General features: G+C 34.6%; 1 protein-coding gene across 8 annotated transcripts in view; it reads right to left on the reverse strand.

The window, feature by feature from the left end:
• PARD3 (par-3 family cell polarity regulator) overlaps positions 1-16,471 on the reverse strand; it is a 675,053-nt gene that overhangs the window by 156,328 nt on the left and 502,254 nt on the right. For 5 of the 8 annotated variants that reach the window (XM_008065798.2, XM_008065800.2, XM_008065805.2 and 2 more), the window contains one exon: positions 12,824-12,934. The exons of the other annotated variants lie outside the window; for them this stretch is intronic. In XM_008065798.2, the coding sequence (XP_008063989.1) occupies positions 12,824-12,934 (111 nt within the window). The remainder of the gene's footprint in view (positions 1-12,823; positions 12,935-16,471) is intronic. 8 annotated transcript variants of the gene reach the window in all.

Genomic DNA, 16,471 nt, shown 5'->3' on the forward strand with positions numbered 1-16,471 from the left:
CAAAATGGCTCTCTGTGAAATGACAAAATCATTTTCTTTTCGTGCTTTCCCCGATGGCAATCTCCCTGTACACAGCACAAATGTTTCCAGCCACCTCTATTGCCTTTACTCCTTGGTTAAACTCAAACAGAAGAGTATGTCATTAAATGTTTGTTTTTTTCCCAACTTGACCCTCCATTTTCTTTAGACCATAAATAGTACTAACTTTCTTCAAATCTGCAAAATGCAAGGCATATTTACAAGCACAGCATTGTCACCTGAAATGATAAACTCCCAACACCGCAGTATTGCCATGCCAAAAACAAATACTGCGAACTTATGCATCAAGCCAATAGAGACAAAAAACTTAATGAAATATTGGTAAACAGAATTTAGTAATGTATAAAAGAAATTAGACACCATGACCCAATGGTGTTTATTGCAAGAATTCAAGCCAGTTCAATATTCAAAAATCAATTACTATAATCTGCCATGTTAACAGGGTAGAGAAGGAAAGTCTTAGGATGACATCAATAGATGCAGGAAAAAGCACTGGACAAAATTCAACACCCATCATGACAAAAATGCTCAGAAAACTAGCAGTAGAGTGAAACTTCCTGAACTCAACAGAGAGTATCTACCAAACACCTATAGGTTCCCTTAGACATAATGGAGAAAGATTGAATTCAGGAACAAGATAAGGCCCCATGCTCCCACTGCTTTCATTCCACATAATGTTGGAAATTCTAGACAATGCAATCAGCCTAGAAAAGAAAACAAAAGGTATAAGTTGAAAAGGAAGAGATAAAATGCTTCTTATTTGCCGATGATATGATGGTTTACATAGAAATTCCAAGGAATCTAGAAAAATCTAGAACAATAAAGTAAGTTCTGCAAGGTTTTAGGATAAAAAATCAGCATATAAAAATCCACTGTATTTTCCATATGCTGGCAATGAACACATAGACACTGAAATTTTAAAAATGCCATTTACAATCCCTAAAAAAAAATGTAGCTATAAACAAACTAAAGGTGGGCTTATAGATACATATAAAATATATGGATGGAAATCTGACAAAACATGGACAGGACTTGTATGCTGAAAACTACACAATGCTGCTGAGAGAAACCAAGAAATCAAAGATCTAAAAAGTCGAGAGACATACTATGACCATGAATAGAAAGATTCCCCAAATTGATATACAGGTTTAATGCAATTTCTATAAAAAATCTCAGCAAGATTTGTGAAGCTGTTAACAAGATTTTTAAAAAATTTATAAAGACAAAGGATAGAAGAGTCCAACAGTTGGGGAAAAGAACAATAAAATGGGAAGAATTATACTTTTAAATTGCAAGAGTTGGAATATAGCTACAGTAATCTAGACTGTGTGGTATTTGTGGTATTATGTATCTATGATCTAGGCACATATATACAGCCAACAAGTATGACCAACTAATTTCTCCTAATTGCATAAAAACAATTTAATGGAATAAAATATATACATATCTTTACCAATGGTACAGGAAGAATTGGCTATCCTCAGGCAAAAAACAAAAAAAAAAGAAATCTGAACTTAAACTTCATAGCTTATAAAAAAATTAACTCAAAATGGATGATAGGTTTAAAAATAAAACTATAAAACTTAAGAAGAAAAAATGAAAGGGTTACTTTAGGAACTAGTGCTTGGTAAAGAATTTTTAGAAATGACATCAAAAGCATTATCCATAAAATAAGATAACATAAATTAGACATCATCAAAATTAAAAATGTTTCCTCTATTGAAAGGCTCTATTTAGAATTTGGAAAGACAATTACAGATTGGAAAAAACTTGCAAGGCATATATCTCAGAAAGAACCCATATTCAAAACTCAACCACAAGAAAACAATCCAATTAGAAAATAGTAAAAGGGCTGGGCTCCATGACTCAGCCTATAATCCCAGCACTTTGGGAGACCAAAGTGAGTAGATTGCCTGAGCCTGCAGGTTGGAGAACAGCCTGGGCAACTTGGCAAGACCTTGTCTCTACAATAAATAAAAAATTAGCCAGGCATGGTAGTGCACGTCTGTAGTTCCAGCTACTTTGAAGGCTGAGAAGAAAGGATTGCTGGAGCCCAGCAGGTCAATGCTGGGGTGGCTGTGAGTGTGTTACTGCACTCCAGCCTGGGCTACAGAGTGAGACTCCAACTCAAAAAAAATAAATGAATAAAAAGAAAATAGCAAAAGACATGAAGAGATGAAGAGACATCTCACTGAAGAGGATATATGGATGACAAATAAGCACATGAAAGAATGTTAAACATCACCAGTTATTAGAAAAATGTAAATTATTAGGAAAATGCAAATTATGACCATGATAAACGATCACTACACCTATTAGATTGGCTAAGATAAAGAATGATGACAATACCAAATGCAACCAAAGATGTAGGAAAACTGAATCTCTCATACTTTGCAGCTGGAAATATAAAATGGTACAGCTACCCTAGAAAACATTCTGGCAGTTTTTTAAAACACTAAACATACCTACTGTACTGTTCAGCAGTTGTGTTCCTGGGAACTTATCCCAAAGACATGAAAACTTATGTCCATGCAAAAACCTGTATGAAATTGTTCATAGTCACTTTACTCATAATATTCAAAAATTGGAAATAACCAAAACATCCTACAAGAGATGAATGTTTAAATAAACTGGAATGCATCCATACCACAAAATATCACTCAGCAGTACATAGGAACAACCTATTGTTACATATAGCAACTGGAATCCATCTCTTGAGCATTATGCAATGTGAAAAAAATAACAATCTCAAAAGGTCATATACTGAATGATTTCATTACAAGACTCACAAAATGACAAAAGTATAGAGATGGTGAACAGAAAAGTGGTGGCCAGAAGTCAGCTATGGTGGGAGAAGAGGGGTATGGGAAAGTTCTTTGAAATAATTCTGTTTCTTGATTGCAGTGGTGGTTACACCAATCTGTACCTGTGATAAAATGACACGGAACTATATGCATACCTTGTATGAATGACAATTTCCTAGGTTTTGTTTTTTTTTTTTTACTATAGTTATGTAAGTTGTAACCATTGGGGGAAATCGGATAAAGGATACACATGATTTCTTTGTATTATCTTTGCAACTTCCTATGAATCTAAAATTATTCAAAAATTAAAAGTATTTTTAAGCCAGAAAATTGTCACCAAACATTACAAGAAAAATTCACATTTTTGTCTCCCTTGTTTCTTTCTTTCATCTAGAATATCACCATCACTCCAGTCTTGTTTTCTAAATTTTGGATGTACAGAGTCAAGTTTCTCTAATTTTTCTTCTTTCACAGCTATATAATAGAAATACATAAAGTCACCTAGTTCAGTGTTTCTCAACAGGGGTCCAGTGACATTTGAGAAGGGGTTATTTGTTGTTTTGCAGGGTTTTTAGTACAACTGATCCCAGCTATATGCAATCAAGCAGTGTTCCCCCAGCCACTGGGGCAACAAAAATGCTTCTCAAATTCTTCCAAACTCCCTTATTTCCTGAGGACCTCATTTTCTGAGTTGAGAACCAATGACTTTCTTAGCTCAAAAGAGAATACTGGAAATTTCTATCAGGGTTGTCTTAGATTCTAATAATGGTAAGACAACCCTGATAGAAATTCTTAGATTCTAATAATGGTAAGACCCACAGACAGAATAACCACAAGAGAAATAGCAACTCAAATTCTGATGCCAAATTTAGCTAAAATTCTACTTGATTTTCAAATTGTACTCCATTTATCCATTTAAGAGCAATTATGATAGTAAGGATGCTATTATTAAAGCTGGTTACCACAAAATACTGGATATCCATAATGGAAAGTTGATATAAGTTTAGAGATAATTTTATGCTCTACATCATACTGTCTTTTTGACTCTGGATTCAGCCAGGAAAAAAAAAAAAAAAAAAACTAGCAGAAAGAGGAAAATGAGTTCTTTCTTTAACTCACTGGGATATTAACTTGAAGTTCAATTATGATCATTTATCTGACAGCCCACATCTCTACCATATTTGGTCACCATCAGACAACCACTTACTAACTATAGGTAATATCCAAGGTGACTTTGCATTAGTCTTGAAGTTTGGGAACTGGAAGAAATCTGGAAGAATACAACAGACATAAATATAATTATAAAAATATCAAGCTGAAAGTTCTGAATTTAGAGAACCTCCAATAATCAAAGGGAGTGACTTAGTTTGATGTATAAATGGCTAAACTCTATAATATACAAGATCAATTCATTAAAAGTGAAGATAATGCAGCCTACTTATGTCAGAAAGTACATTCCTCTTAAGAAAGAAAGCTATCAGGAAAAAAGAATACGATCATATTTTTCTCAAGGGAGGCATAAGCCTAAATAATCTCCCAAAGCTTATTGCACACCTGAAACTTATATGACTGAGGAGTCCTGAATTTGAATATTCTTTTGTTCCAAATTACATAGAAAATAATATTCATTGGGGGTCAATTTCTAACAAGACAATTTTTCAGAAGAAATGCTCAGCAGCATTAAATACTATTCATAAAACTCAGCTCACAAATGCTTTCTTTTACCCAAATTTGTACATTATGGCTAATCACTACTATTCATTGAACCTAATAAACATTACAGATCCATCCATAGTACCTTCTAAAGCATTGTTTTTTTCTTTTAGTTCCAATAATAAGAAATTATGTTTTAATTGCTTATTTTTTCATCACCAGTATTTTTTATCAAAGGTCTGAAAGCTGTTTACACCACTGCTTCCACCCTGGAGGCTTACACTGGTGATGAAAACCTTAGAATAAGACCACAGAGTACCTGTGGTCCGCAAAGGTAGGACCACTGTGGCAAAAGGCCAGCAAGCCTGATCACTACCCTGAACTAATGTGAATTTTAAAGTTCATTCTGGAAATGAACGCTAATGAGGCTTGCTGTGCAAATGGCACTGAAAAGCAGATTTCAAAAACTAGGAATATGCTGTGGCTTTTGTAAATTTTAATGACAATTCAGAAGCAAAACTTACAAAAGACAAAAATGATATTCCTTATTAAATGCTTTTATACTGGAATGTCTTATTATAAAGTGAGAAAATAGACTTTGTAACACAAGCAAAAGGTTATATTTACATGTTATATATTTTCATTCTTCATGGAGAAACTTATTTCACAAAAAAATTAAAATTGGCTTAGAGGAGAAGATATTTTTGATGTCCTAATAAAAATAACATGGTTCCTTAAAGAAACCTTTAAAAAAGATAGTATCTTGCAGTTGAGCCCTTAATGGTTCCAGATGGCCAGTGTCATAAAAGGATAGCTCCTTTATTCTTTTATTGTGACCTTGAGGTCACAAATGGTCCTAAGATGTAAGGGCCGTTAGTTTTTCTGAACAGTCAGGTTGTTGTTCAGGATTATCTACCACCCATTTATCTCAGGCCAAACCTAACCAATGACAGAAGTGACTGATTAGTCCAAAATTTAGCAAAAGAAATAAATGTCTATTGCTGTAAGTATTTCAGTAAGTCCTTCCTAGTTATAAACAATAGAACTATTCTGAGGTTGAAATTATCACAGGCAGTTGTACTGCCTGACATTGATGAACATCACCATGCACTACTTCCCTATCCTTGAAAATTAGGGAAAAAAGAAACAAAAATTAAAACTTATTAAGATTTTTTGAAGTTAGTAAAGAATTCATCATTTCAATTTGTTGTGTTCAAACATAAATATTCACACATTTCCTTTTTGTAAAAAAAAAAAAAAAAAGTCTTTTCCATTATGATAATGAAATTGCCTTGAACCTGCATAGAAAATAATACACAAAATAATGTAATATACTAAATAAAGTAATAAGGTTAATTTCTTTCCTGCTGTCACTAAATTCATGCTAACAGTCTCTCTTCAGCTTGACATCAATTAATGATCTTAATTCCAGACTCTTGTCACAGTGTTCACTACCCTTTTCTCTAATTAAAATGAATGCTGTATGATGAAGATAAAACACACAAGACTTCTGTTTTGGGAGCATTTCTATTCATTAGTATTTTTGCTTTTACAATAAATGCCTTTTAGCACTAATTGCAGTAGAATAAGATGAAAATTACTTTTTGTGACTATAAGGTACAGTCTTTATATATCTAGAAAAGGTACAAGGCATAGGAATATGGGGTGAACAACTGCTTAGGATGTAAAATCAATAATTCCCTTAAGTCATTTAGTTACATACCAAATACAATACCTCCATCTCCAAAGCTACAAAGCTTCAAAGATCTATTCATGGGGCATTTTTTTTTTAAAGACTACAAGAAATAGAAATTGGCCTTTAATGATTTTAATGAAAAGTACTGTCAACGTGTATAGAAGATGTAATATGCTAACACTAGTTTAACAGAAAAAATTTTAAAAATAAATTTCAGATTGCTGCATGAGAGTTGTTAACTATTTTCAAAACATTGCTCAAGATCTTGCAATCAAGTCTTCTGCGAAACATTTTACCCCCAACTTTCTGTACTGCTATCCAGAAGCTTCATTCTGGAAACAAATTTCCCAGATCTTTTCACAATGGTATTTGCTCTCTGTAAAAATAAGTATTATAGACATTCATCAAATAAGGCCTGAATTCATAGCAGAGTAAAATCTTAGCTACAAGACAACTAGAAGAAATGGCTGGTTTTAATAGCAGTTTTTAGTCTACTGATAAAATACTTTATTTGTCCCTCAAATTACTTCATCAAATGGTATACTTCAGAAGTACTGCAGTTCAACTTATGATCAGTTCTTCAGGTGACCCTCCTCCTGCTACGTTAATCTAACAACTGACCCCCGATAACATGTAAATGGCCAGTTTGGTGTCTGTGCTGAATTCCCCAAAGAGAGACTATTTCTCTAAATTTCTTACTGTGAAAACAATTCCAATTTTAAGTGGGATTTTAATGTCGTTGTAATGTTGGGGTAAAGGTTGACTGAGACGAAAGGACTTCTATATTCTACATGGGTTCTGAAAAAAAGATTCTTGATTGAGACCAACTGTTTTGAAGGTACACTTACAAACAATTCCAGGAAAGAATGTAAGTTGCTGAATTCCATAGTGGTTCCTTCTAAAAGGTAGGGAGATAAGTTAAATTGCAACTCTTAATGCTAAAATGAGATAATGTCCATTTTAAAATATAAAATGGTAAAAGGTGAAAAAGAGATTTTAAAAAGTATTCACAGGGAACTACTTACCACTGATATAATCACAATTTTTTTTTAAAAAAGGAAGGATTTATTAAGAGAACAGAAAAGCTCCCACAGTGGGAGGGGATCCAAAGAGGGTGCCCTATAATCACAATTTTTAAAGAATCGAGGCCGTTGAAAGGCTACCTTCCTCCCATGAAACCTTGTGCTTATGAAGAGGGAGATTGAATATGGGTAAAGAGTTTTCCAGTTTGCTAAATTGTACATGTGCTTGGGAACTAGACCTAACCTCCATATTCCCAGCTCTCTGAAGCAGTTACCACTAACTCCAGCCCCACCAATCACACGCCCTCTTTGCAAAGCTTTGTGGTCACCTATTTTGACTATTGATTATCTTTGGCTATATTAATTTTTATATGTTAACATGTTTAAATCTTTTTTCTCTCTTAATAAAGGCAAGGGATCCCCATGAGAGGAAACAACTATAATGTAATAATAATAATTATAAAATGGTTTACACTTTAATGTGTTTAATACATTATGAAACAACGAAGACATCTTTTATATTAACCAATAATATACTAGAATATTTCACTAACCAACACACACACACACTCACACACACTCATAGATACTCCTGTTACATTCAGGATTTCACAGGTATCAAAGCACCTACAATTATTTCCAGTGCAAAGAGATGGTCCAATGCCAACTATATCTAGGACAGCTCTCATCAGAAATCAAATGTACATTCCTACTTTATTTTCCATCTCTGTCAATAAAATCAGTTTCAAATGCATGATATGCCCAATGCTTAATTTCTCCAAGTAGTCATATAAGTAATACGCTTCCATAAAACAAATTAACATATTTTTAAAAATTCTTGTTAACCTGCACAATAAAAATGCCACATAAACTTGCAAAATGACACACCAAGAACTGGGAGAATACCTCACAAGGACATACATATTTCAGAGGTCTAGTACTGAAAATACAAGGCCTTGAAGGGTAATTATAACACTGAAAAATGGAAAATTTCAAATCATATACTTCCTTAGATTTATAAGTACCCCTTACATACTGGGAGGATTTCATGAGAAATTCATTAACTTTTTCATATCTCCACTGGAAGCATTCAGTATCCTTGGAAACATTTCTAAGCACAACGCACTATGTAGATACAGATAATGACATCGTAATGGCTTTCATTTGCCGACAGAATACAAGTCAATTAACATTATAAATCTCATTTAACAGAATGAATAGCACATAAGGTAAATATAATTTGAAAGTTGCAAAATTTGACAAGATATGATAGTATTTTATGTTTCAGACCGTCTTTCCTTCCTTCTGTTCTTCCTTCCCACCCATCTTTCTGTTCATATAGACTGGCTTTACTTTAGAAAAGATTTAACACGATTTTCTAAGAATGCACACAAATACAAAATAAATCAAAATGAAAATAGATGTCAACTTCTTTTTAAGTATGTATATGTGGAAATACCTACTTTATAAAGAAAATTATTAAAATGGCATAGACCAGCCGGGCTCAGTGGCTCAGCCTGTAATCCCGCGCCTTTGGGAGGCTGAGGTAAGTGGATTGCCTGAGCCCACGGGTTCGAGACCCGCCTGGGCAGCGAGACCTCATCTCTACAATAAATAAATTAAAAAAAAATCAGCCGGGCATGGTAGCGCACGCCTGTAATTCCGGCTACTCAGAGCCCAGCGGGTTGAGGCTGCGGTGGCCGGGAGCGGCCACTGCACTCCAGTCTGGGTGATAGAGTAAGACTCCAACTCAAAAAAAATAAAAAATAAAAAATAAAATGGCATAGACCAGTACATACATAGTGGTATTAATACAGATATGTTTTCATATTCTAATTTTAATTTTACAGGGTTCCCACAAAATTTTTTGTAGTTTTTAGTATTAAAATAAACTTAGAATCAGAGCTTTAAAAGGTACATATTTTAAACAGGTGAGAAACGTGGGAAAGAAAAAAATGAAAAAGAAAGAGCAGTCATAAGATTCATAAGTACACAGAGCAGAAGCCATGAAGTAGAAGAAAGTCATAACCCTTACTCACAGTAAGCAACTGGTTTCTCCAGCCAGTTCGATGAATAAACTGGATATGGTGAAACCAGAAGCCAATGGCCTTAGCTTGCCATCCGTATTGCCTCGATGACTTGCTGAATTCCAAGATGTTAGTATTCCATGAAAAACAAGAAGTAAGGAATTGGGAGGAGGTTTTATGAATAAATAAGTTTAGAGAATGATGATTTCTATTCCTACCTCAGTGGTTCACAATGTGCATGAACCTAGAGCTTTGAGAAATAAAGGAGTAGAAAAACATGCAACAATTGAGTTAAACAAGTGTTTCTCAGATACATTTGTACATGGAACCCTTTCTCTGATGCTGAACACTGTCTGGGAAACCCTGTACCACACTTTTTGTATATGAACATTTAAACAAAAAGGGAGGTATCGCTAAAGCAAAACACAATAGAAAGCCAAAATGTTACTTCTGATGCTTGGGCAACAGAGAAATCTATCACTGTGTTTCATGAGGGGCATGAGGATGACCTGAAGCTGCCTAGAGCATTTACTTAAACATGGTTTATTCTGAGTTTAGAGTCCAAACCTTTCATGGTAGAAAGGAGCCAACAGAAAGCAGCTGTTCCTAGGCATACCCAAAAGACACACCAGTGAGGGGCAGTAAGCACTGAATGCACATGCTTGCTTAGTTGCCCAGCCCATGCCCAAGGTAGCCAGCAGCATCTCCGAAAGGCTAGGGTACCTAGGTTCAGAGATCATGACAAGAAGTCCAAATAGCTTGGCAGACGGCCAGTAACTTCACTCTTGGCATCATGCTCAGACTTTCTGCTGCTCAAGAAGACCCTAGTCATGCGGCCTCGAGTCTATGCAGGGCAGGACAAGTGGAGCATAGGACAGATACACATGGTGATCTTCCTCGTTCACTTCTCCCACTTGGACAACATTTATTCAAGACCCAGTTCCCCAGTGTTGGCAGCAAGCAGATGGAAAGGAAAGGAAGTTAGTAAGAATGAAGTCAAATTCAATCTTAGACCCATGCTCAGGAGAACCCACTATATTGTCGCCATCTAAATATATCTTAACACCGTGAGAAAAACACTTAAAATTATATTCATTGTCCTTTTAATTGTTCAATATTTATATCTTGGGCAATATTTCATTTTCATAGATGTGTATGAGAAAAAAATGTTTTGGTTTACAAATGTGTCTTAACTTATAACTAAGGAATGTCAGGTTTTCTGTTTTTATATAGGATTGGTCAAAATAATTTTTGGAACTCATAGCTACAGTGGTAAATAATGCTTGGGCAGATAAGTTACTACTGGCCAGCCATGAGGTGAAGGCTGTAAGAAGAATATAAGCAGTGATCTATTTACTTTTATCTATTTCTCCAATCAAATTTTTCCCAAGGAAGTTGTAGTTTTCATTCTCAGAAAGAACACTGCCAAGATCACAGACAGAATTGAAAGGAGGCTTGCCCTATCCAAATATCAAGCCCTCACCACACCACTCCACTTATGCAGTTCAGTCTACTGCATTCGCTTGCTTTATTATAAAATCCATGAGCTTAAATAAAACATACTAGAAAAAGAATTGTTATTGAAATACAAAGTCAAAATATAATAATTTTCTTAAATTATGAGCCTAATTGATTTTTTAAATGGACCATTCACTTGTTCCTTGACCCTACAGGATTTCTATTATAGGCCTCCTGTACATTGTAAATTCATTATGACCAACCTAGTTCCCAGAAGTATTGCATCATTAAAGGTACAGAAATGGAAATTAAAAGCAAAACTGAGACGTGAACTGTGCCTTAGGCAAATTAATAATACAAGTGAAACCATTATGTAAAAATCATTGTTTGGCTGGAAATATTTGACTATGCATTATAAAAGCATTTTGGGAAATGTTGATAGAATTCTGCATTGAAACGCAGCAGTCACCTTAAACTGCAAAGCAGAAATATTTAGAATATGAAAAATGGCACAGAATTAATGAAGTTATCCCCTTTGGCGGGTATCAAAACACGGGAGAAGTATAGTGTTTCTATCGCTCAGATTGCTCTCTAACTAAATTACATATTTGCCGGTGGATGAATTTGAGTTCATACATTTACCTGGTATCTTCTCTTCCTTTAGGGACAAGAATCTCTTTTAGGAAAGTTTACGCTTCTGAGCAATTAAATGCCTTATTATGCACATTAAGGAACTGTGTATGCCCTGACCTGAAAATAGTGAATTTATTAATAAGTTTGGCAAGCCCAAAATTGATGAGGATTTGAGCTCTACAGAGCAAGGTGGAATTGTTTATAAAAATAAAAACTGAGGAAGAACAAGGAGAAAAAAACTAGACTTGCTTGATAAATTAAAAATTCATATTTTCCTCATATATTTTATACTCCAAAAAGCTACAGAGAATGAGTATCCATTATACTTGGAAAACTTCAGAGGTGTTACAAAGATAAGTGGAAAAATATCCAAACACCAATCCCTCCCCGCTCTCCAAAAACATTAAGACAGGGTCCAACTGTGTTACCCAGGTTGGTGGTCTCAGTAACTGGGATTACAAAGCCACTGCTTCCATCTACCAATCTCTTTTAAAGAAAGCTGTTGTGTTGCTATTTTTAGTTCTTTCATTCATTAAGTTTAAGACTAAAAGTATCCCAACTTTAGAATTATGGTAAGAATTTTGGACTTGATCTCAAAGATGCTGGACTACACGGTTCTATCTATGAACAATATTTTACTCTAGAACCTTGAACAAGTTACCAGAAACTCACTTAAATCCCAGATCACTCCAAGTAAAAGAGGCATAGTACCTCTTGCTGGAGCTACTTGGAAAATGAAATGTGATGATACAGAGAAGCTCACTGTGAACCTGCCAACCCTAATATCAACTTGTGAGATGGCTTTCTCATCCCCTGGAATTACAATGAGAGAAATTCTAATTACTTATAAAAACGCTTTTCAAGTGTCTGCTTACAGTAACTCTTTTCATTTATTTTATTGGTCTTTGGGTTCTCAATATGGAAAGATTCAACAATAGATAATCTTTCTGGAAGACAAGGAATAAAATTTAAGTAGAAAATGTCACTAAGGAGGATCAAGAAATAAATGTCAGTTCTGAAAGAAAAACAACATAGTGAAAACTACCAGCTCCCTAAATTCTTATAAATCAAGATATTTTAAATGAGATATAAAAAAATCCAAAGAGTTTTATTTTCAGATGAGTGTTTCTTAAAAATTATTACAATATACTATCTACTCATGGATAAATGTGGCAGGATTTTAAATATTTCCTATGTTTCAGAAATAATCATAAACTCAGTGTCTATTTAATCATCTAATATGCTGTTCTAACGCCTCTGTGAAAGATCACAACACAAACCACTAAAATCCACTATGATGCCTCAAATAAATATAAAGGTCTTTTTTCTTTTATCTTTCTTTACAATGTATACACCACAACCATTAGTATTTGGATTAATAAAGAAAGTATAAAAAGTAATTAAGTGTAAAATATTTACATTTTTTTAAAAGGCAGAAAGGAAAAAAGGAACCTCTTTCTAATGAGGTTTAGTTAAATAGCTGAAGTCTACCTCTCCTGTTCCTGCTTCATTCGTATCCTCTCCTCTTCTGATGTAAAGGATTCCTGCATTTTTATTTTACCCGTTTTCTCAATCTTGTCATCTTTTCGATGTTTGCCAAACCTGTTGATAACAAAAAATTCTAACTTGTCAATATATACAAAATGAGTTTTCTTTCTTTTGTGATAAAAATAAATAATTAACAAAATGGATGTTGGCTTCTTTAAGCAAGGGCCAAATGTCTCCTGCAGTCAGTAGTAGTTTAGGTCAGGATTAATATTTTGAATCAAATTGTTTTATTCATTTTAAATTAGAATTTGCCAGAGAAAACTCTTCTGGAAAGTGTCCTAAGTACCCATTTTTCTTTTGGCAAAACAAACATAAAAACCAACAAGACTTGAAGTTCATCTTATGAAACAAACAATCAATACTTTTGTAGCACTGAGTGCTGAACACTTGAGATGCTCAAGGAGGGAAGATCTGCATGAGGGGAGGGAGATCTTTTAGGACTAAAGATTGATAAGCCACAGTCATCTACTTAATAATCTCACCATAAACAACTACTCTTCTTTATGTTCATAGTCACGCTTCTTGGCAACATCCATCATAGTTTAAAAACTGACAAACAAGGCCATGTTTGCAAGATTTAAAGTACAAAGGATAATTTACATTGCTATACTTTGAGCGTATTAAATTGAAAGGTTTAAGACATGTTCATAAAATATTCTCTTAAACCTGGTGAAAAGCAATTGCTGAAAGTGGCATCTTTGACTTGGAAATCTACATCTGATCAAAAGCAAACACAAGAAACAAATGCATGATGCAAAAACAGTCCACATAAGTTTCTACAGATGGGTGTAGAGCTCTTTAAGAACTCACTTTATTCTATTCTGGCATCTAAGATACTCAGTAACCTCAAACGTGGTATCAATTCTTTTTCCTGCTCTGTTATTTCTCTATAAATGACAACACTGCCTGGAATGCATGTCCTCTATATCCTCAAGTAATAGTCATCTGTAGTGATTTGGTCCCCAGATGTTTCAAAAAAGAATCTTTTATGGACAGTTACACAACTAAGCATTCATAAAGATGTAAAGTAAACGGAGTAATTCTTTCTGAGGAGGAACCAGGGATCTGGCTCACGGCAACAACTTCAAATCAAAAAAGAGAAGAGGAAAGAGGAAAGCCCAACACTGACATAAAACGGAAAAAAATATTTCAATCAATAGCTTGGTTGGTAGCATAGATTTTTTTTATTAATATGATTCTGATTTCAAATGCTTATCTATACATGAATTAAAGTGCATCTGCGAATACCTTGTATATTAAAGTAACACTATGTTTGCAAAGGGATTTATAAATAAGGAAGGGAAAGCATTCTTTTTGTTTTGTTTTGTTGAGTCACAGTCTCACTCTATTGCCCAGGCAGGAGTGCAGGGGCTAAGCATGGTTCACCACAGCCTCAACCTCCTGGGCTCAAATGATCATCTCTCTTCAGCCTCCTGAGTAGCTTGGACTACAGGCACATGCCACTGTGCCTGGCTAATTTTTTAATTTTTTTTTTTTGTAGAGAAGGGGTCTTGCTATGTTGCCCAGGCTGGTCTCAAACTCCTAGGCTCAAGCAAACTACCCACCTTAGCCTCCCAAAGTGCTGGGATTACAAGTGTATTAGTCACCACACCTGTCCTGCATTCTTAAAATGATAAAACAGAAAAAGTTAAAATACCATCACTATTCCCTCAATAGTTGTGTTTACTACTAGATGACAATCAAGACTGGCTGCAAATTAACTCTACAGAACAAATTATCCTTAAAATTTAATCTTAAAGGAAAATTGAAAGATCATTGTAATTGCAAAAGAAAGAAAAAAATAGAGAAAATTCCTAAGCACTTAAATCCAGAATCTGACCACATATCACAAGGTATAAGATATGAAGGGAGGGAGGAGTTGCAAAGCAGGGAAGTATAGAGGGCCAGGAAAGAGAAGGATTGGAGGGCTGGGGGCGAAGGAGGGCTTCCAGCAGGGATCCAGGGGGCCACACAGGGGTGGACAGATTAGTTTGAGTGGCATCAGCATGAGGATAGTACTTAAAGCAACGGGATTCAATTTCATCCTGAAAGTTCTGCAACACTGAGGCATCTGGAAGTAGTAAGTGCATTAAATTTTAACTTCCAGAAAAGCATAAGTTCAAATCTTAATATATCATATTTACTTATAATATGATACTCCTAAAGGTACATCGTTTTAACCACTTAGCTTTTCACTCATAAATATCCTTCAAATGAAACAATGCTGCCATATTAATTAATTAATTATTTTTTAAAAGACACATTCACATTCCAAATTATATAAATTCAATCCAGCACAATATTTGAGAAACAGAATGCAATGGCACACATAACAACATATTTTCCATCTGTCCCGAAAGACACAATTTAATGCATAAGAAGATAATGAGTTAACAATATTGGGGAAAATTTTAGATTGGTGGGATTTTGCATATTTTAAAACAATTTAGATATTTTCAGCCCAAACCTAATGTTGAGTTTAATTAGCTATGTCAAAATATTTTTTTTTAATGATATTGGTCTTACTTTATGAAGAAAATTTCAGTTTTTCTACCAAGTCTAATACACACACACATTCAGTCTATCAACTTTCAGTTTTTTATCTTAAGTATACATGAATTTTTTTAAAAAGTAGGGAATTTTGATGTATATTTAAGAACTGCATTTTTTCTCATTGTGTCTGGTGTCAAAATAGTAATTAGTTTCCCAGACTGCCCTTTAATCACTGGAATAACTTTTTTTATTTGTAAGTTTATCAAACTGTTACAATACACTTTCCTTTTTCTAAGAGTATCAATTCAAGATTAATGTCTGAAAAGAAATTACAGATATTTATAAGTTAGCATTTGGATATTTCCTTTAATATTTGCTTTAGTTAATAATCTATATGATTTCTTTAATGCATACTATTATATAAAATCACAGAATATTACTTTATAATTTGGGTAAAAATGTACCCTTCACAGCTATATACATATATATATATTTTTTTTCTTTTTTTGAGTTGTAGTCTCACTCTGTCACCACCCAGGCTAGAGTGCAGTGGCACACTCATGGCAACTGCAGTCTCAACCTGCTGAACTCCGGCAGCTATAATGTTTTGACAAAATATAAAATAAAGACTATAAGTGACAAATATACCAACCATTCTAGAGTGGAAAAAAGAAAAAGTATTTGTACTCACATTCATCCTATTGCCAATACATTCTAGTGTACTCCTTAAACTATTGTTGCTTAATTTTCCCCGAAAAGGGTGGGAGGGATTGAAAAATTTCAGCTATACATATACTCTCAAAGTCAGTTTCACAGGTGAAATCAGTAATCAACCTAAGAAGACAACCATTTAATAGTGAAATGCTAGCCGGGCTCGGTGGCTCAGCCTGTAATCCCGCGCCTTTGGGAGGCTGAGGTGAGTGGATTGCCTGAGCCCACGGGTTCGAGACCCGCCTGGGCAGCGAGACCTCATCTCTACAATAAATCAAAAAATCAGCCGGGCATGGTAGTGCATGCCTGTTAATTCTGGCTACTTGGAAGGCTGAGTGAAAGGATCGCCGGAGCCCAGCAGGTCGAGGCTGCGGTGGCCGCGAGTGG

This window comes from Carlito syrichta, unplaced genomic scaffold (genome assembly GCF_000164805.1).
Source record: "Carlito syrichta isolate Samal-C Ts95f unplaced genomic scaffold, Tarsius_syrichta-2.0.1 Scaffold308805, whole genome shotgun sequence".
In the NCBI taxonomy this organism is placed as follows: Eukaryota; Metazoa; Chordata; class Mammalia; order Primates; family Tarsiidae; genus Carlito; species Carlito syrichta.